At 53.4% G+C, this 19319-nt stretch overlaps 10 protein-coding genes across 18 annotated transcripts; 1 reads left to right on the forward strand and 9 right to left on the reverse strand.

The window, feature by feature from the left end:
• Positions 1-266: 266 nt before the first annotated feature.
• On the reverse strand, positions 267-1887 carry KVP17_003431 (uncharacterized protein; the record flags this gene model as incomplete). Of its 3 annotated transcripts, XM_068520710.1 has the most annotated exons (3): positions 267-1550; positions 1578-1656; positions 1685-1887. In XM_068520710.1, 3 exons carry the CDS (start codon positions 1885-1887, stop codon positions 267-269), a joined length of 1566 nt encoding a protein of 521 aa, XP_068378147.1. The 3 variants fall into 3 exon arrangements, with proteins under 3 accessions (XP_068378147.1, XP_068378145.1, XP_068378146.1); XM_068520708.1 differs by lacking the exons at positions 1578-1656; positions 1685-1887 and having other exon boundaries at positions 267-1547; XM_068520709.1 differs by lacking the exons at positions 267-1550; positions 1578-1656 and having other exon boundaries at positions 1681-1887.
• A 36-nt stretch (positions 1888-1923) lies between these two features.
• On the reverse strand, positions 1924-3615 carry KVP17_003447 (uncharacterized protein; the record flags this gene model as incomplete). The annotated part of the gene is made up of 1 exon (XM_068520737.1): positions 1924-3615. The coding sequence occupies one exon, from the start codon at positions 3613-3615 to the stop codon at positions 1924-1926; it is 1692 nt and encodes a 563-aa protein (XP_068378173.1).
• Positions 3616-3839: 224 nt separating this feature from the next.
• Positions 3840-5201, reverse strand: KVP17_003424 (uncharacterized protein; the record flags this gene model as incomplete). The annotated part of the gene is made up of 1 exon (XM_068520692.1): positions 3840-5201. One exon carries the CDS (start codon positions 5199-5201, stop codon positions 3840-3842), a length of 1362 nt encoding a protein of 453 aa, XP_068378133.1.
• Positions 5202-5578: 377 nt separating this feature from the next.
• On the reverse strand, positions 5579-6946 carry KVP17_003434 (uncharacterized protein; the record flags this gene model as incomplete). The annotated part of the gene is made up of 1 exon (XM_068520717.1): positions 5579-6946. The coding sequence occupies one exon, from the start codon at positions 6944-6946 to the stop codon at positions 5579-5581; it is 1368 nt and encodes a 455-aa protein (XP_068378154.1).
• Positions 6947-7105: 159 nt separating this feature from the next.
• On the forward strand, positions 7106-7485 carry KVP17_003460 (uncharacterized protein; the record flags this gene model as incomplete). The annotated part of the gene is made up of 2 exons (XM_068520764.1): positions 7106-7275; positions 7314-7485. The coding sequence occupies 2 exons, from the start codon at positions 7106-7108 to the stop codon at positions 7483-7485; spliced, it is 342 nt and encodes a 113-aa protein (XP_068378196.1).
• Positions 7486-8779: 1294 nt separating this feature from the next.
• KVP17_003463 (uncharacterized protein) lies at positions 8780-9508 on the reverse strand (the record flags this gene model as incomplete). The annotated part of the gene is made up of 1 exon (XM_068520767.1): positions 8780-9508. The coding sequence occupies one exon, from the start codon at positions 9506-9508 to the stop codon at positions 8780-8782; it is 729 nt and encodes a 242-aa protein (XP_068378199.1).
• A 629-nt stretch (positions 9509-10137) lies between these two features.
• KVP17_003429 (uncharacterized protein) lies at positions 10138-14284 on the reverse strand (the record flags this gene model as incomplete). 4 transcript variants are annotated; one of them, XM_068520702.1, is made up of 7 exons in its annotated part: positions 10138-10715; positions 10743-11694; positions 11721-12044; positions 12073-12476; positions 12503-12647; positions 12674-13465; positions 14021-14284. In XM_068520702.1, 7 exons carry the CDS (start codon positions 14282-14284, stop codon positions 10138-10140), a joined length of 3459 nt encoding a protein of 1152 aa, XP_068378143.1. The 4 variants fall into 4 exon arrangements, with proteins under 4 accessions (XP_068378143.1, XP_068378140.1, XP_068378141.1 ...); XM_068520699.1 differs by lacking the exons at positions 10743-11694; positions 11721-12044; positions 12073-12476; ... (1 more) ...; positions 12674-13465; positions 14021-14284 and having other exon boundaries at positions 10138-10710; XM_068520700.1 differs by lacking the exons at positions 10138-10715; positions 11721-12044; positions 12073-12476; ... (1 more) ...; positions 12674-13465; positions 14021-14284 and having other exon boundaries at positions 10732-11688.
• A 79-nt stretch (positions 14285-14363) lies between these two features.
• On the reverse strand, positions 14364-14801 carry KVP17_003458 (uncharacterized protein; the record flags this gene model as incomplete). Its single annotated transcript, XM_068520759.1, has 1 exon — positions 14364-14801. One exon carries the CDS (start codon positions 14799-14801, stop codon positions 14364-14366), a length of 438 nt encoding a protein of 145 aa, XP_068378194.1.
• A 40-nt stretch (positions 14802-14841) lies between these two features.
• KVP17_003433 (uncharacterized protein) lies at positions 14842-17853 on the reverse strand (the record flags this gene model as incomplete). Of its 4 annotated transcripts, XM_068520713.1 has the most annotated exons (5): positions 14842-15460; positions 15489-15660; positions 15689-16629; positions 16656-17763; positions 17790-17853. In XM_068520713.1, the coding sequence occupies 5 exons, from the start codon at positions 17851-17853 to the stop codon at positions 14842-14844; spliced, it is 2904 nt and encodes a 967-aa protein (XP_068378150.1). The 4 variants fall into 4 exon arrangements, with proteins under 4 accessions (XP_068378150.1, XP_068378153.1, XP_068378152.1 ...); XM_068520715.1 differs by lacking the exons at positions 14842-15460; positions 16656-17763; positions 17790-17853 and having other exon boundaries at positions 15485-15660; positions 15689-16322; XM_068520716.1 differs by lacking the exons at positions 15489-15660; positions 15689-16629; positions 16656-17763; positions 17790-17853 and having other exon boundaries at positions 14842-15459.
• Positions 17854-17883: 30 nt separating this feature from the next.
• Positions 17884-19269, reverse strand: KVP17_005297 (uncharacterized protein; the record flags this gene model as incomplete). Its single annotated transcript, XM_068515102.1, has 1 exon — positions 17884-19269. The coding sequence occupies one exon, from the start codon at positions 19267-19269 to the stop codon at positions 17884-17886; it is 1386 nt and encodes a 461-aa protein (XP_068378200.1).
• Positions 19270-19319: the final 50 nt, after the last annotated feature.

Consider the following 19319-nt stretch of genomic DNA (forward strand, 5'->3'; position numbering starts at 1 on the left):
GTCTTCTGTCGTTTGCCGGCAAGCTTAGCGGCGATAGCCTTCGCTTTGGTCTTGAGTCTGTTGTGGTCGAAGTCATCTGATTGCATGCTGCTTCCTACATTTGCGATTGCCTGAGTTACGGCGTCGGAGTCAAGAGCAGCTAAGCATTCGTCATCCCAGCTGAGAATTAGTGGTTTGCTGACACACAAAGCGGCTAAGATCGCAATACTCAGCATTTGTTGCAACATGCCGCACACCCCCGCGCCATAACACACCCCCACATTTGATCACAGATCACACTTGTACATCGCCACTGACATGGCGTGTGGCCCTTCGTGCGCTCTGATTTGAACGCGACCCATGGACACGCGCATGCCCATGTTTACGAACAGCCGACCATCCACAACCTTAGAGAAGGCTGGCAACCGGGATTTGAAGACCAACACATGGTGTTCAGTAGGCACCGGGAGCGATGACAGGTTCCCCAAGGGACAGGTCATAGAGAGAGCGGGAACAAGTGTTCTCTGGGAGAGAATTTCGCGACAGGCGAGCTCAAGGCGGTCAACCTTGTTGTCGCGAACGGAGTTCCGAATAATAGGCGTCAGAAGATCTCGTGAGGTTGCCATGATGCTCACAGACGTTGATCGTAAGTACAACGGATTCGTCGTAGAACACGTCGCCAGCGTGTCCTCCGGAATTGGCGGACTCGGAAAAGGAAAGGGGCAGAGAACATCGTCAGAGTGAGGGACGTAGAGATATTTCGTGTGACCTTTGAGCTTTGAGAAAAAGCGTGCAGCGACATCGATATCGGAGACGAAATCCTCCTTTGATGTGCGAAACACCCCGTCGAGCAACATCGGATTCGTCGGCTCTACAAGCGGTCCAAGTAGTATAACCGTGTTAGCTGTACACTGCTGCAGTTTCTTCTCCAGAAGCACAAAGGCGAGGTTCTTGGGCGAGGTGTAAGGAGGGCACAGTACGTCAAAGGTGAGCGTCTGATCGACTCGTGGCGGGGGAGGGGGTGCAGAGAACCCGGATTCCAGGGCCATGGCACGCAGCTTCGTCGACAAGCCAGCCGTGCAGATCCCAAAGACTCGAATGAGCTGATTTGGGTAGATGAAGAAGCCGTTGATGCCCTCTAGAAGCAGCTGCGCCGAGCAACCGCACTTGGGATCCTCCATGACTGCGGAGTTCCTCGTAAGCCTGCCATCCGCCTCTGAAATTACGGCTCCTACGAAGACACCGACTTCGGCCCTGGGGTCCGCAAGCGAAGCCAGCTGCAGATCCCTGTCGCGCAGCTGTCGCAGACTGCTGCTCTGCGATACCTCCTGGTGCAAGCAGTCCAGTCGATCTCGGAAAGCGGTTGTAAGCGTCTCAGTGCTGGAGTTGAAGCACAGGGACGTGAAGTCAATGTCGTCGACCACCAATGGAGCTGACGATTCGTCAGTGAACATGTTGACTTTATCAAGGACCCCAGAAGCCTCACAGTCCAGGCTCCATGGCTCCTGCAAAGTAAATGACGGCTTGGCCGCCTTCTCCAACCGAATAGAGTCCATCACCGAGGTCATGTCCTATGTCCAGTGCAAAAAGACACCTACATCTTCCCTTCCACATATTACACCTTGTTGGTCTTGGCCCATCGAAGACCGACGCGCTCCTGGCTCGCCAAGCTTGCGTCTGCGTCCCGAAGTATGAAAGGACTCACATAGCGGCCCTGAGGCCTGTGTCGTGCTTCATATGCAAGTGGATGAACTCCTGGAACCTCCGTTTTTCCTTTGAGGGATCGATATTCTCTGTTCGACAGGACTCCAAACACGACTCCCGAATGTCAGCCGGAAAGCGCGAAGATATCTGTTGATGTGCGGTTGGCTCTCTTACGAACGCCTCATAGAACTCCTCGGCATTCATTAGTTAAATTTTTTTAAGAAAAAAAAGCATCACCTGTCATTTTCGTCGGGTTCGTCGTTCGACAGGTGTGGCAAACGTCGTCACGAATCTCGGCGCGTTACTCGCTGCGACTTCGTGCGTGTATGACCAACCTTTTGCTCTTGGAGTAAACCCTCTGGTCAAGGTAACTGGTGGCCTCTCCTTTGCAATGGTGGACAGAGTGGGATTCATATATCCGCGCCTGGGGCCCGTAACGTCTCTGCCTTGGCGACGCGGAGCTTGAAATGGTTTCACGCTCTTGGAATAAGACTTGGAAGACTTGAGTGTTTTGGGACAGGAATTCACGATAGCTGACAGAATGCTCGGTGACTCGGGCGTTTTGACTGTCTTGACAGCTGGTAGCGTGGTCGGTGACTTGGGCTTTTTGACTGTCTTGATAGCTGATAGCGTGGTCGGTGACTTGGGCCTTTCAACTGTCTCGACAGCTGGTAGCGTGGTCGGTGACTTGGGCTTTTTGACTGTCTCGACAGTCGACAGCGTGCTGGTCTCCAAAACGCCACCTGCAGACTCCTTCTCATAAATATCACTATGCGTAGTACTCGGTTCGTTGATGAGCGATACCAGGTGAACGGCGTCCAAGACCCTCAGGGCGGCCATGTCGGCCATCATGGGGGTTTCCACCTCCCTCTCCAGCGCAGCCTTTAAACGATGCCAGAAATAGTAGGGCAGCAACTCGACGTTTCTGTTAGATTCCAGAAGTTTCACTTGGCGGAAGACCTCTCTAGCAATCTCTCTGAAACCAGCCATAGATATGGGGTGCCGAGACATCCACCTGGCCAGGTCATAGATATCGTTGTTCCCTAGGATGTAGTCGTTTTGGTCGTCGTATAGAACTTTGGAGCACAATTCAGAATGGATACGGCTCATCAAGTCATACGTGCTTCTGGGCTCCGCGACGAAGTGAACATAATCCTTGACGCATTCAACATATCCTCCATAACCGTTGATGAGGGTTACAGTGCAGCAGTCCTTGTCAAATGTGACGTGCATTCGGTTGAATCGTTCTTTTACCGGGGGACTCGCAAGCGAAAGCTGCAGCATAGTGCATAGCAGGACTTCGGAAAGATCGACATGGCCGAGGCTTGCAGAGGCATCCTCCATAGGGACAGCGACGTTCACGGAAAGGGTGTCGGATAACAAAGGATCTAGTATCGAGAAGGCTGCGAAAGCAGAATACTCAGCTGCATCATGAAGGACTTCTTCAGTTGGTAGCTGGTGACAATCGAGGTCCAGAACGCGAATCACCGATCTGGAGGGCGAGATGTTTTGCAAAGCATCAGGGATCCTTTCAAGGGCGCCTCGTTCAACTAGGATGTCGCAACAGTGGCGTAGAAAGCTGCAAGGGGCTCCCAGTCGCTCTGGCCTCCGGAATGAAGTCTCCACGTCGCTACAAAGTGATGAGCTTGTCGGGTTCCATTTATGGCGAGGCATCTTCGAGTTGAACCGCAGAGATTTCTTGGCGCCTTTGGTCGTGGTATTCGAGGCCAGGATTGACTTCAGCCTGCCCCCCTGAGGAGGCGTTAACAGGGCCTGGTGCGTATTTTGCAGAGAACAACAAGTCGGCGGTTTCACGATGACTGACTTCACTTGTCTATCGCTCGCTCGAGGTACCAGGCTGACGCCTCCCAACAGTGCTGCAACTGCTAGCTTAGCGGCGGACTGAGGGGGTTGTCTGTGAAGTACAGTCATAGGGAAACACTTGATTATTCGGTCACTTTACTGACACACCCATATGTAGCCAACAGCTTCTCAGCAAATGCCAACGCTTGTCACTCATTCGCATGTTTTACTGCGACCGTGAACACTAGCCCCAGGCCTCGCTCTGGCATCAACGTCTTAACTGACTTGGTCTAGGATCACTTTTCTCCATTCTGATGCCATCGACACAGAGAGTTAAAAAGAAGAGAAGGGCTTCATAGAGACTTAATTTCACTTGATACTTCATTCGTCAACTGTTGGTAAAAGACCTCTGCCTTCTCGCGAACTACGCAGCGTGTTTGCTGGGTCTTCAGGTACGCGCGCCTTGCCGCATCCCTGAACGCCGACGTCGGATCCACCAAGCTCTCCAACGAGCTGGCGCATTCAAGCATTTGCTCATGCGTAGGCAAGTAGCTGTGGTGATGGGTTGGTATTATCTTCCGACGGAGCTCTTGGTAAAGCTTGTCGGACAATTTCATGATACGAGGGGCATATGTTTGACGACGGGCCTGCTTTGCTCTTGTGGAACCTGTCGAGGAAAGGTGACTAGACTGTGATCTGTTCGGGAGAGAAGTTCGCCGGCGGGGAAGTTGAGCCTGCTTCACGTTCTTGATGGACGACTTGACTTCCTTAACAGTGGACTTCACCGGAGACTCTACTGCGCTTGCAGTCGAGTGGGTGTTGGGCCGAATTTGAGGATCACCATATGAGGACTGGATGTCTAGTATTTTGACTGCTGAATGTGTGCTGGGCAGAATCTGAGGATCAGCAATTGAGGACTCGGCAGGTGATACTGACAGATTAGGCCTGCGCCGCTCGAGCATGTATATGCTCTGCAGCATCTGATAGTCCGTGTTCAAGGACTTCAGGATGCGGATTTTTGCTTCGTGTGGTCCACCAAAGCGCGGCTGGTGCTGCTTGCTGCAGGATATAGGCGTGCCAGTGTCGTTGATGAGCGTCACCGAGCAGCTATTTGGGTAAAGCGCCACTTGCATTTGGCAAAATCGCTCCTCGATATCCGCTGCCACGAGCATCAACTGCAGCAAAGCGCACAGAAACGTCTCTGAAACGTTAGATCCGACGTCTGGGGAAACAGACACATCGACCATAATAGTGTCAGCTAGCATCGGTCCAAGAACAGCTTTTGCCGCGCTTCGAGCGTATTGTACCGCGTATTCAAGGGATTCTGGGGTGGGAAAACGGAGACAGTCCAGTCCGAGCACATCTCGAACCAACAAAGAAGGCTCAACTCCTCTTTGGAGAGAGGTGGGAATATTCGGGCTGCCCAAGCCTACGAGAAGGTCAGTCAGATACCCAGGCAACTCGCACTCGTCTCCGAAGGACACCTCCATTCGCTTCACGGCCGTACCAGGCCAGTTGACGGCCGTACCAGGCCAGTTGACGGCCGTACCAGGCCAGTTGAAACTTCGCCGACCGCCGATGGTGCCGGACTGGCTGCCTGTTGCTTCGTTAACGGGCTGCAGACATTCGTGGGTGTTGGCGCTGATTGTGCCGCTACCCAAAAGAGTGACGCAGGCTTGTTTCACGGAGGCGGTGGTTGGTGTTATGCGCAACATATGTGGTGTTTGAATTGGACTTTTGTGTCTCCGCGAATTACCGCTACGATCAATTGTGCTGATTCGTAATACATGCCTCCATTTCTGACGCTACAGCGAATCTGACTGGAGAGTCAATAAGCAATCACTCCGCCCCAGAAAGTAACAAATTGGTTCTCACTTCCCAACCCTTCTGTACTGCTGCGGTCTGTCACGCTGTCAAGGGATGTGCTGCCGATTTATGTGAACACAGACCAAGTAGCTGGTTTCCAACAAGCAATTATTAATAGTTATTATTAATTATAATTGTTATACTTGTTACTGGATCACGCCGTCGATACGTTACGGACACGATAAAAAAAGAAGCGCAGTACACTCTCTTCAACCAGAGAAGGGCTTCACAGAGAGTCGACCGCTGGGAGTACACCCTCTTCGACCGAGTTAATTTCACTTGATACTTCCCTTGTCAACTGCTGGGAAAAGACCCCTGCCTTCTCGCGAATTCCGCAGCGCGTTTGTTGGGCAATTGGGTACGCACGCCTTGCCGCGTCTCTGAAGGGACGCATTGGGTCTGTAAGTCCTTTGCTCTCCAACACCGCCGCCAACTCCTGCATGGCCTCCCATGGCGGAAGGTAATGATGATGCCGTGTTGGAAGGATTACTCGTCTAAGCTCGTCGTACATCTGGTTGCATAACTCGACGACAGGGGCGCTATAGGGGAATCGTAGGACGTCTTTCGGCCGTTCGATGCGAGTTCGGCTTCCGCGGCGCGGCTGATTCGTCGCCTTGATTCGCTGCTTGAGAGTCTTGATAGGGCAAGAGGTGCTGGAGTGGGGCTTGACTGTCTTGACAGGGATGAGGGATCTGGGGTTGGACTCCAAGGGTGACACGGTAGATGTGGACTTGACTGTCTTGACAGGAATCAGGGACCTGGGGTGGGAGACAGGAATCAGGGACCTGGGGTTGGAGTTCCCTGTCTTGACGGAGGACAGTTCCATCGGTGACTCGGGCAAAGTAGACCCGAATCGCCTCGAAATACGCTCCAGCTGCCATTCATCATATTCAAAGCTCAATGATGTCTCATGTCGACGTGTATACTGCTGGGTCCAGGTTACATGTTCCTCATCATCGGTAAAGAGTGTCACGGAGCAGCCGTCGAAGTCGAAGGTCACTAGCATTCTGTGAAAGAGCACGTCGAGGTCCGCAGAAAGATGCATCAATTCCAGCAAGGCACAAAGAAACGTTTCAGAGACGTCGTACTTGGCGTCGATGTCCGCTCCGATCTCCGATTCGACAGCAACATCGATCGCGATCGCAGTTGTGGGCGACAGCGTTGATCCTAGCAAAACGAACGCTGCAGTACCTGCGTACTGCACTGCGTCCGAATGAGCTCCGGGAACAGATTCGCTGAGATTATTAAGATCGAGAACGTTCCGAATGTTTGGCGATGCCTCTACTTCTGCAAGGGAGGCGGGGATTCTCTTAATGAACCCTACAGCCAACAAGACATCTGCCAAATGACGAAGCAAGCCACAGGGGGCGTTGACTGACCGCTCAATCCACCTCCCTGTCGCAGGCCATGTGACTTGTGGTACAGTGTCACCATACGGAGGTATTCCGTCTAGACTCCCGTCGAAGGACGTATGTGGGGCTTTGGGGTCGGACGAGATGGACTTGTAGGCGGCAGAGGCGCTGATTGTACCGCTACCTAAGAGAGCGACGCAGGCGTGTTTCACAGGGGCGGTGGTCGGCGTTATGCGCAACATGCGTTGAATTCGTGTTTTGTGTTACTGTCTATCACGTAGAGTCACAGTTGGAGATCGCAAGGCATTACCCTGCGGTCCGCGCCTCTTTCTAGTTGTTTACCGCTACAATCAATAGTGACTGTAAAACACGCTAATTCGAATACATGCCCTCCGTTCCTGATGCCAGGCCTAGATGTGCAACCAAAGACGCCTACGGTGAGGGGTGCCGCGACGAGACAACACACAGCGAATCAGGGGCTGGAGTTGTGCGGTTCGCCTAATAAGCAGGCACTACGCCCCAAATTGAGCTTTCAGAAAAGTAATCCCTCAAATATCACACTAATTCTCTTGTAATTAATTATTTAAATGTCTTTTTATATGTTTCCAGTTTACGATATTACCCGCCGAAGATCACCTGCCACTCCACATCGCAACTCGGTAAGCAGACGGGCCTTGCAACAATCCCAGATTCCCTTGGGAACCGAAAGACCAGAACGACGGCTCTCCAGTCCGCTGAAGCCGCCTTCCAGGCGCATGAGCACTCTGTGTCGGGCAACTGAGGCGGTTACTCAGCGACCTACCATTCATTCCACAGATCCAGCAACTCCTCGGGTTCAGGCCGTATGCCGAAAAACTTTTACACCTGAGGTGGCGCAATGGAGTTCCGCGCCCATTACCACTTGCATCTCACGTAAGACTTTCGCTCCGAGGCCGACGGCGAGTCTAGCAGCCGAGATGGACAACTCACCACGTAGACGACCCGACCACGACGCCAAAACGCATCGCAAAGTCTATGCTGGGACCGTAGATCCTCGGCGATCGCGAGACCAACGGACGGCGGCGACAGTCGCTCCGATAGCGGCTAGGGGCGCTGTCAATCCGCGTCAAGCAGAAGTTCATCTGACCAAGCACACAAGGCAACAGACCACGCAACCTATTCGCCGGCATGACCGGCAACCTTCTCGGAAGCACTCTCATCAACACCATCGGCAACAGTCTCAGCACTCTCACCAGCACTTTCGCCAACACTCTCGTCAGCACGACCAGCAGCTCGACCGGCAGCACGACCGACAATCCCGCCAACTTGATCGCTTACCGTCTCGTCCGTTGGAACGTCTACCGCTTCGCCGTGTTTCCACCTGTTCTGCGGCCTTCAGTCGCAATTCTGGCGTTCCGGCCGCTTCGATTGCGGATAGGCGCACATGCCGCACGTCGGAGCAGATTAAAGAGCGGAAGAAACTTCGTCTACGGGAAAAGGAAACAGCAACTATTCGCATCCAACGTTGTTTTCGATGGCGATTTCGAATGAAGGAGTCTCTTCGAAGGATCACGAACCTCACAGCAGCCGTTAGAAGGATTCAACGTTGGTGGCGACGAAAACGGCTTCAATGGAAGGTGCACGTGACCGACATCATCTCACACGATCTACTCATACTGGACCTTCTTCGGGTTCCCAAACTAGGTGGCTCGGAGGTTTCCGAACCCGAGAAAGAGCCGCTTCAGCTGGAACAATCCCCGTTGCTGGTGCCGAGGATGCGCTTAAGAAGCGTTAAGTTTGAAAACGCATCAGGGCTTCAAGCGGACCTTTCCTCGGCTCGTGAGCGTAAGGACATGTACTCGGGAACCTGCCATTCTGAGAGACGTTTGCAAGAGTGAGCCTTTACCATATCCTCACCCAGTCTTCCCCGTTTGAATCTTTCCTCATTCTGTGTGCGGCCCCGATCTGATGAGTCGCTCAACTTCGACCAATTCAGAAACACCATGCAGAATCTGAGCTCCCAATATGGGTTGAACTTTTGAGTGATCGTAAAGCGATGACCTGTGTTGTATTGCGATCAGTTTTGAGCACGAACATTAATCGTCACTCTTGGAAAGGCGCATGATTTCAAGGAACAAATACGCCACATCCGTATACACCATGATGGCCGCCAGCACGTACTCGTCCTCGCTGAGCTTCAGGCTGCCCCTTCCCATGATCAATTGGAGATCGATCATTACGTACAGGCCGAAAATTGCAGCGGACAGCACAGACATGGCGGTATTCAACAGCTTGGATCCGACGACGACCCCGATGACGAGGCCGCACAGTAAGGCCATGCTCAACGTGACCACATAGGGAAGGAAGGTGGTCATGTCTACATTACTAAAGGAAGCAAAGGCAACCAGGGCGGCAACTACTACGGCAGTAACGACCAACGCCTGCAGGAATATCTGAGATCCTGCCGAGTGCGTAAGCTTTGCCGCCTCCCCGCCAATCACCGCGGCCAAGGCCAGCGTGTAGACCAACAGAATGATGTAGTTCTTAGGGTATTGGCGATAGGCGCTCGGATAGCAAAGCGGAAGCACGGTGATCACCAGAACCACAACAGCGCACACGAGACTGACCAGACTTCCAGAAGATGAAGCGGCCCATACCTTCACAGTATCAGAGTAGACAAAAGCAGAGGTGATGGCCACAAAGACTATCAGCTGAGTCAAGACCAAACCAAGAACTTTTCGTACGAATCCACTGCGAATTCGTTGATCAGATACCCAGTTTTTGGACGATCCCGACTCAAGGTCGTTAACTGGAGTGCCATACATCACACACAGTGCACACAACTCATGTTTGTAATCGTGTGACAAAGTGTTCAATTGACAGCCTTTGAAGATGTACAGCCGTAGCAACCGCTATTCATCACAAATTGCCTCCGTCACTAACGACAACCACTGAACCCTGGGTCAAAGCCGCACCCACAACAGTGACAGGGTCAGGCCTTCAGAGGGAGCAGTATGCAAACAATGCAAGTGCCCACGAAACGTTAAAAATTAGATGAGTACTATTCTCGGGAAGTCGCTAGGGCTACTGTTGCTCGGGGCCATAGTCTTTGGGTTGGCGTCAGTACTCGGATACTGGACTGTAAGTCAGTGCACGCTTCTACACTCAGAAGGATATCGACGAATACCACCAGTGCTCAAGTCAACATTCGTGCGCTTCATGTATTGGCATCGGTTGTCAAAGCTTCATCCAGTACTCTGATGGCTCATCTTTCTGCTCGACTTACACTGTCGGAGATCAGGAAAGGGGACTGGCCATGGCCAAGCACCACGACGGCGGGGCGGTTTTCGAGCGGGTTCACCCCACTATCCACAGGACCTGTGAGGCGCCATACCGATGCTTTGACTCAAGCGGTCTCTACGTAACGTGTCAGAATGAAACTGTAATCAATTAGTCACAGCGACACCAGCAATTCGTCTACGTGGGCCAGTGCATGCGTCCCGCCGAGGTAAACCATTATGGGAAGAATGCAAGGCAGCAACAACCAGGCGTGTATCTGCAACCCGAATATGGTGGTGGCTCTGTAGTTGCTGGCCTTCGATACGAATGCGTCAGAGGCATGTCTAGCCACTCGTTCCTCGGCATTCTTGTATGTAGGCGCCATCCATTGAGTTACCAACAGCGAATTGGCATACGCCGCGACGCTCAGAACCACTACGAACAGCAGGACATGCATGAAGAGGACAGTCTGCAGGACTAGGAACCCACGGGACGCTCCAAAATGAAACAGTCCATCCAACAGATGGAACCCGAAAAATAAGGCAGGCGCCACGGGCAGACTGGGGGTCCAGTAGGACTCGCGGTTGGCTGAGATACGGGCGTAGACTGCTTCGAAGTCTCGAAGGCGGCGCACAAGCAGAGGGCTGATCTCAATGTTCTCCGTTGAGAGAAGGGTGCTTAAATAAGGTCGCATGTGTTCCCGAAACTTCCTAATGAAGCGGATTCGTGCTCGAAGAACCGCCAGCATATAGACTGTATGAACCATCTCCTAGCACCCACATAGAGGGACGCCGAGCAGAAACACCTGCTGCATCGTTAAGTACGCGAAGACTGCCTCGAGGTAGTGGTTCTGGTGTGCACCCTCAAATGTCTGAAAAAGGACTCTGTTCGACAGGACGTGAGCGAAAGGGTGCCCCAGCAACCCCGTCAAGTTCAGGTTGTAAGGAACGGCACACATCAGAAGGTACAGCAGAAAATACCTCGTGAAACGCCTCCCCGTGAACGTCTCCGCTTTCACAGCGGCCTCGAGAGGACGCCGGAAAATGCCGTAGTGCTTCATGTAGCTCGCGAAGTCTCCAATCCGTAATAGTGTCCACCGCAGGCGTAGATCGGGAGCGGTTTGGTTGGGAACGTCGCTGGACCAGTTGTTTGTGTAGTAGGCCCGCCACTTCATGTGGCGCTCGTAGAGATTCTTGGGTCGGTGGGCAAAACGGAGCTCTCCGATCATGGGGTTGGTGCGTCGGAATACCTGATACCATATTGGCGCCGGAGGACCGAATTCGCAGGCGAGTAAATGCTGACTGCTTGGGAAACCTTCCCACGCCTTATTAAAGTCGCAGGCCGGTTTCATCTCAAGCGGCCTCTCGAGAGCGGCGAAGTCCACGTTCTCGGAGATGGCGTAGTTCACTTCTCGGGCCATGTGAGGCACCACCGTCGCCCGGTACGCGGCGACGCAGAAGTTAATGGCCACTAGTAGGATGTATGCCCACAGCGTTTCCCGCGTCTCTGAATAGATGCACAGGACGACAAAGTACACGAGGCAGAAGTATTGGGCAGCCTGCATGAGTAGATGCACAAAGTTGGTCCAGAAGTGTACGGGTCCATCAATGGTCTTGAACCCCAAGGCGTAGGTGATACTGTGTCTGAAGAGGTTGAACCAGTATCGGGGGGTGTTGATGCTGGTCACGTGCATCACCATGAAAGGGTCGGGCGTCCCATCGCACATGACAGCCTGTGTTAGATGGGCCTCCCTCTCACGATGACCAGCCAAACGGCTAGGTGAGCAGCCAACGCAATACCGCTGGATCGTAGTTGGTGCTCAACGAATTTGATAGGTGTCGGAGTGGCGCCTCCCTCAAGCTCCACAACCACTTTCGCCAGGTTGCTCATGTCACCAAGCATTTTTTCTCGGAGTGTGGCCTCAGAGTGTACGAGATTCGCCTGGAAAGCGGGCTTAGCGCCATGAAGGAACCGTAGTACCTCGAGTCTGTCGAAACCGGTGCACAAGGGATGTTGGATAAGAGATTGAATCCGTTTGACTCGCAGCCGACCGTCCAGTTTCAAGAAGGCGAATATTAAGTTCTGATGATGAGTCAACCAGTTCACTCACACGGCAGACTTGAACTTGTGCGTTAGCTGCCGTTCTTCCATACCCGGGAACCTTCTCGAGCCTTACCACCGCATCCGCGACGTTCATCGCTACTGTGACGCCCTCGTCCTCGGCGAAGTTCTGGGTGAGGAGAAGGTCGACAGCGACGTTCGGGTGGAAGTACATCAGCTCAGCTACAAATTCGCCGGTGCTCGGCGTAACTGCTACGGTCAGCAACAATTTCCGGACGGTACGAGTCATTGAGCTTCGAACGGTTTCAGACAGGTCCTTATCGGTCTCACACAAGTGCAGCGCAAGGGTGTAGTGTCGTATCATGCTCACGTCTGGCTCGAGTAGAAGCGATGAGTACAACGATGGCAGATGCCCCTTGTCTACGTCGATCATCAGGCAAAACACCTCGTTGGCTGTGTGACGCCAGATCCAGTCTCACATGTTTCCCTTCGAACAGTCTTCATTTCGTGAATGCGCCCGTTCCACGTGCTGACTTGGGAGAGCCGCGACCACAGTACCGAATGGGGGGCGTCCCACAACACGCGGTGCATGAATCGCCTGATGGAGATGTTCTGTGGGTGGTTCTGTGTGAGCCTCATCGAGAGCTCACTTGTGCGGCCCGCGACACCAAATTGAACAGGTGATATGTTCGGTGAGGAAGGCGTAGCGTACGTTCTGTGTGGCAGAGCGGGTCCCGTCCGGCTATCTGTAGTACTCGAAGAATCTGCAAATCCAGGTTCTTCCACAGGGTGCCACCAGAGTCCCAGTCTCGATGGAAGTGAGAAGATTTGTGAAGAGCATGAGGAACCAAGTATCGAAGCTGCAACCCATGCGAATCCTCATAACACAGGCTTGCCGATATACGGCGTGGGCACCTAAGCAGCATGTCCATCCATGTCTTCATCATGGCATAAGGAGGTCGAGTGGCCAGTAGACGGCCTGTAGTGGGACCATCAGGTAGCTGCCAACATGATGACATTGTCGTGAAGGCCTGTGCTACGATGCCATTAAGCTGGAGGTTTTGGGAGCCAGCTGTGTCTAACCAGGCAGACAATAGCGTTTTCCCCTCAGAATTCGTCTCGAACAGGTCCAAATGCACAGCAGATTGCTCCGTTAGCCTCCAATGGGACCAATGCACATTGGAAGCTACCGCGCGAAAGGAAGCGGACATTCCCCACGCATCTCTCACAGTCCAGTCGTACTGCGGAGTCAGCAACGCTTCCACTACACGGCGATCCAATTCGGACGGAGATGGCGTCACGATCGTCTGGAGGTATATATGGAGTGGAGTTTGACCCCAGGCGTCCTGGCAGTTTACGAGGTCGTCGTCCAGCTGTAGGAGGTGTCGTAGGACTGGGTCATTGCGTGACCGAGTGGCCTCGTGGATGGCAGTAGATCCGGACTATATGTATCCCCTCTGTATCTTACGGCATTCTGCGCTCTCAGGTCACATCCCAACGAGTTCAATCGATCTACTATAGGCAGCACGTAGGATGTCTGACCATAACGTACCACGTCCGGAAGAGGTGACCAGGTCTGTCCTCCACAGATTCGTTTCATCCGGTTCGTTTGAGCCAACAATGACCACACTTCGTCGAGCTCCAGATTTGCCGCAGCGTCTACCATTCGATCTCTGAGCCAAGCCGCATCTGGCGGCGTCTTCGGTAAAGGCGGCTGCCTAGCGCCACCGAGTAACCCCGGGCCCCCCACAGGCAAGAGGATCCTTGGGACAGTGACGTTCAGCAGGCCTGCCATGCCCGACAAGTCCATCAGAGGCGGAGGTTCAACAAGCGAACGTATCTCCTGATGAAGTGCCCGAAAAGGGGTGGTCACTGCGAGTGTTCCTGTTAAAGCACACCACAGAAACATCACACCGGCAATATGTCATGCATTTGAATCTTGGTAGCCCACAAGGATGGCGTAACCCGACTGAATCAACCAGCCGCCTCCACCTCACCTTCGAGACCAGGAGGAACTTCCGTTTTGATGTGGAGAACCGCAGGAATTCGAGGTCCTCACCTAGGTTTTCCTCAACCGAGACCTGAGCTGGGTTTAATATAGCACGTGCCATGGCCGCGTAGGAGTCACGGATGTCCGAGGTGGGAAAGGTTGAGAGCAACACGGATCCGAGTTGGGTCATGGCAAGCACACCTGACACCTGTGAATGTGTTTGTCGAAGCTTCTTGAGGGTGGCTTCGATTTTAGGTGGAAGGGCCGTCATTGCTGTTGCTATTCACGCAATTGCTACGTATCACCTTTGATTCTCCAGCACCACACAAAGCATAAGCAACACAAGCAACTCACCACCCAGCTCGACAGAAGCCACCAGTTAGCAGCTGCCCTCTTTTGACGCAGGACTTGGAGTCCGCGAAAAGCCGAAAAGGCATCTCACCAAGAGGTTCAGAGGCCACGCACAGTGCTTTCTCGAGCTCTATTGCTTGCCAGGAGCTCAACGGCGGCATGGACCTGAACGTGTCCTCAAGGAAGAACTCTCGTGGGGGGTTTCGGAAGATAAAAGGGCGCCAAGCAGTTGCCGGGAGTCCGTTGTTGTTGCAGAACGCAGGCATGCTGCCAGGTGGTAGGGAGAAGGAATCGTAGTTGTAGTGTCCGGCTTTCCAGTCGAGTTCTTTGGTGGGACGTACGAAGCCTGAATGCACTGCGAAAACCTCCCAATCATGAGACGTCTGATTCATTGATTCGCCCCGGATGCTCACTTTTCCTTTGGGACCAGTAGGCATGGGCGAATACTTGCACCCAAAATTACGAAATCACGCACATTCAAAGATCCTCGTTCAATGGGCCAACCGCAACGTTTTCTTGAAGCCACTCGCTCCAGGCAAGGGAGTCAGGTTGACCGATTATAGTGTCTCCTCCCAGAAACTCGAACAACTTGGATGGGTCCAAATCGTCCTCTGCCACCTCTGACGACAGCAACTGCTTAAGAAGTTCCACGATCGCCGCTGAGTCCACTTCCAGGCTGGAGAGCTTCAGGTTGTCCAGCGAGTCAACACCTATCGTCCTCGGAGCATTGTTCTCAATGTACAAATTGCCGGTCTTGTTCTTGGCCCAATACGCCTTTTCGTCCTCAAAAAAAGAGTGGATCGACGCAGGATCCAGCTCCGTGACCATCTTAAGCGTGATGGGCTTCGCTTCTACCGAGACAACCGCAGCACGTTTGTGATTCTGCTCGTCAAAGAATATCTGCTGAACAACGTCAGAAAAATTGACGTTCAAAGACAGGGTGATAGGGTGGTCGTCCTCCAACTGAGCGTGAAGGGACACTCCCACCTCCATCTTCGCAGGATCCAAGGCGGATATGTCGATATCCGCTTCCTGAACCTGCGCGATCATCTCCGAGTTCTCCGAAAGCACTGCTCGTATTTCCGCCGACACCATGCTGCGTTAACACACACCTAAAGGCCTACTCAGTAAACGCTGCGTTCAACGCCTCATGAATCTCGCCACCTCCGAGGGATAGGTGGGTATTCGATATCATATTTTGCGTCGCGCGCGTGAGCGCGTCCTGGGCAGCGCTTTGCAAAAGCGCCTCTAGCTTCGTGACGACCTGGACCTCCTTTGCTGCGTGTGCGCCGATAACTGCATGGGGAGACGCGGGGACACTCACATCGCGCGTAGGAGTGGTGCAGGTTGACAGATGTGATCAGTGTCCAAGGCCCAAACGCCCGAGCTAAACCCCGCCTCAGCCGTCTCAACTCCTCCAATGTGGCGACGGGGCTCTCCAACGGGACGTGGGTCCCGATAAAGGTCATCTGGTCCGCAGAGAGCCTCGTTCCATGATGGATGTACATTCCGCTTACTGGTCGGGAGGAGAAAGCATCAGAATGGCTGCCGGGAAGTTGGAACGAAGGAGACGGGAACGCTTTAGTCTTTCGAGGATAGAAATTCTTCAAGTACTCGTCCTCAAATTTAACCGTTTCCCTTTGTTTCAGTCGGAGTTGTTTGAGACCTTCGACGGTTGAGGGCTGAGAGGCACCCAACACAGTTGACTTTAGTGGAGGTCGCGGAACCCATAACTGCTGTGAGCCGGACTTCAGCGAGCTGAGAAGCCTAGAGCTGGCCAATTTGTTGTCCGATACCGCCAATAACGTGGCCGGTAACGACGAGGGGATCGCGTTGTAGGCATCCCGCTCTTTATGGCGCTCTAAAATGGCTGCGAGCGCAAGCGAGCGTTCCGAGCTTCGAGGCGCCCGCAGTACCTCTCGTTCCTCCGTGACGTTGTCGATATCCGCCCAGTCCATTTGCCACAGAGGAACTGGAACGTTGACTTGGAGGCCTCCAAAGCATACTCGGGGCTTCTCATGGACGACAGAGTCGCTTGAGAAGGGCAGGAACGCCGGGCCCGACCCCTCCTCCTTCGGAAAGGTGTAGAAGCCGGCAGGCGGCTCTGGTGGGTCTCTCGTTCGGGGAATGGAGCCCTTAAGCTCTTCGTTCAGGAACTGAAACCGGAGGGAACCTATTCTGCTGACGTGCGCCTGGTCACTGAGTGAAGTAACCTCGATCCAGCCACCTCCCAAGGGCTGGGTCTCCACTCGCCTCCTGTGAAATCTGTGTAAACGCTCTGACGCCCTCACTCGTTGAAGGGGAGTACCGCTTTCCAACCCTTGCTTACGTTTTCGAAGCCAAGAAGGTCTGGAGTTCCGTAGTGGCCTGAAGGGTTGCCCCTCGCCGCAGAATTCACGGCGTTTTCCTGAAAGGGAATCCCTTCAACGAGAAGCATTCCAGGTGTGTTAACGTCTTCAAGCCAGATGTAGAGCCCCGATAGCAGTACGGGTTTGGAGAACCAAATTTCCGAAGTGCGTGAGGTGATCCGAAGGCATGAGGAAGAGTCGGGGAATGGTCTGGATTTCACGAACGAGGGAATCACAAGAGGGTGGTCCGCTGCGCTCACTTGCCAATGGCCCCTCCAGAACAAAGACACGCCCTGCCGGAGCAGCGCGTTGTTCGAGTGCAATCCCTGGACCTTCGTGAGCCCAGGCCACACATCAGGACCCACAAGGAAGAGCAGCGCTCTCCCCGTCCACCTGAGATTTGTAACGGAGACTCTAGACTCAGCGGATTGCGCGCGGGGCGACAGCTCGCCTCCCTTCGTTACCCTTGTGACTTCCACGCGCTTCTCCACAAAGACTCGAGACCTCCGCTTGCGACGTGGGATTCCAGGTAAACGAGTAACCTTGATTCGATTGTGGAAGGTCGGTGGAGGTTGTTCGGGTCTGGGCAGCGTCTCCATCAAGCTTTCGCGTCTACCGTCAATTTGCCGTTCTATAGCGTGGCTCTGCGAGTGCATAGCCAACGACATGCTCAGCAGCTTCTCCTCCGCCCCTGGTGTTGAGTGAACCGCCAGATCATCGTAGATCGTGGTAGCTGCTGGAAGTCCATTTGGCATTTGATACGTGCTCCAGTGCCTCGGCTTAAACTGTAGATGGGGGGGATTCAGGGGGGATTCGGCATCGGGACGTTGTGGTTTCCCTTCAGCCACCCAAAATGGCCTTCTGCCTGTTTCAACAACCACGTAAGGGCTGTGAGATTGATACTCTTCCGTCCATCGAATAGGCGGTGGCGCAAGAAGACCACAGTACGGACCATCTTCGGAGTGGCAGCCGGTCTGAAAGGCATCTTTGACTAACGTATGTGTTAGAGACACCACGGTATTCTCTCTGGTGGACTTGACGGCGACATGACCTGTCTACAGTCCGATTCACCCTCACCGGTATCATTAAGAATGGTCATTGCCGCCTCTGTCACACTCCCAGCCACGACAAGCCATTTCATTTGTAAAATGCACCTTTCAATCGAAACGAATCAATCCAGATTGTGGTCAATGCGCAGTACGCTCTCTAGCTGTCTATATCTTTCCACCACTTCGTCGCGTTCGAGGCCTTGGAATTGACCAACCTCTTCCAGTAGATTTCGGCGATGGGCGTAGTTGAACCACTTGTCCATTTCCGCGAACAGCTTTACCTTGGAAGGCACCTCTGTGCTCGAGTCATGGATCGCTTCTACCTTTGACACAACGCCAACGATTTCCGGAATGGCAGTTGTGTTGTCGCTATTTATTATCAGTTGGCCAAAATCAGTGGCACTAAAGATGCCCGGGAACAATGCTGGCAGGGGGACAGGTAGAGGTTCCAAGAAGGTTCGTGACCTCACTATTGCCGCGTTAGGCAAGAGCGTCTCGAAAAGCAGGGGCGACTCCGAAGCCGGAACGCCTCTCGTTGCAGCAAATTGGAAGGGATGCTCGTTATTGTATTCGCCTGGCAAAAATTGCGTTGTACTCGCGAGAAGACGCCGCACCATGCACTCCCTTTCTGATGGCTTCGAGTCCGGCAACGGCAGCCCGTAAGGCAACACAGAAGACAGTGCCCCCAGTGGCAGAGGGTTCATCGTCGAACCCAAAAGCTCCCATACATCTTCAGAAAAGAGGGGCGCGAGGCCTTGGAGTGCCAATGCCAGCGCTGCGGCGTCCGCTTCGCGTCCTTGAGGGTGCAGGTTCAAGGCAGGACTCACGATGCCTTGGAGGTCTATAGGCAATATGCATGACTTGTGATTGTACAACTCAGTAGCGAGTCCCGACAAATGCAGCATGTGCCTCATGAAGTGAAGTTCAGGCCTCTTGTCGCAAGGAACTGATAAAAGCGACAGATGAATTTGAGAAGTCTTCGGAGTTTCTTCCAGGAAAAATGTCGCCAACGACGACTCCACTTCCTCCAAGAACCACACAGCTTCCAGCCTATCGGCCATTTCAAGCATGTACCTAGCTTTATCCTCCAGCTGGTCGTGGGTCAGCCCAATTGCGAGGTTGGATGGGTCGATATTCGCCTTGAGAAACGTGAAGTAGGAGTCGTCGACGTCTGTGCTTGGCACAACAAGTTCTGCACCTTCCTGAACCTCATCATGGTAGTACCATTGACTTTGGTAAGGCGTTGGTGCTGGACGCGTTCGTTGGAATTCGCTCGGTACAGATGTCGCGTTCGAGTCTCCTGCGACTCTGGCCACTGACGCTTCACTGTGGATGGTCAACCTATCATTGTCAATGAAAAGACAACCAAGAGAAGACGGTTCATCAATCCACAGGCTCCGAGGCCGCAGACTTGAAGTGTATACCGGCGTGACCAGTGGTCTGGCCAACGACCAATCATGGCGCCGCACCTCGGCATGTCGTGAGGACAGATACTCCGAATCCAGCATGCCGAATGTCTCATCCACGACATTCCAGAAATGAGTGCCAACGGAGTTGG

The sequence above is a fragment of a genome (assembly GCF_019968985.1).
Source record: "MAG: Porospora cf. gigantea B chromosome Unknown PgB_NODE_15_length_78710_cov_114.494, whole genome shotgun sequence".
In the NCBI taxonomy this organism is placed as follows: Eukaryota; Apicomplexa; class Conoidasida; order Eugregarinorida; family Porosporidae; genus Porospora; species Porospora cf. gigantea B.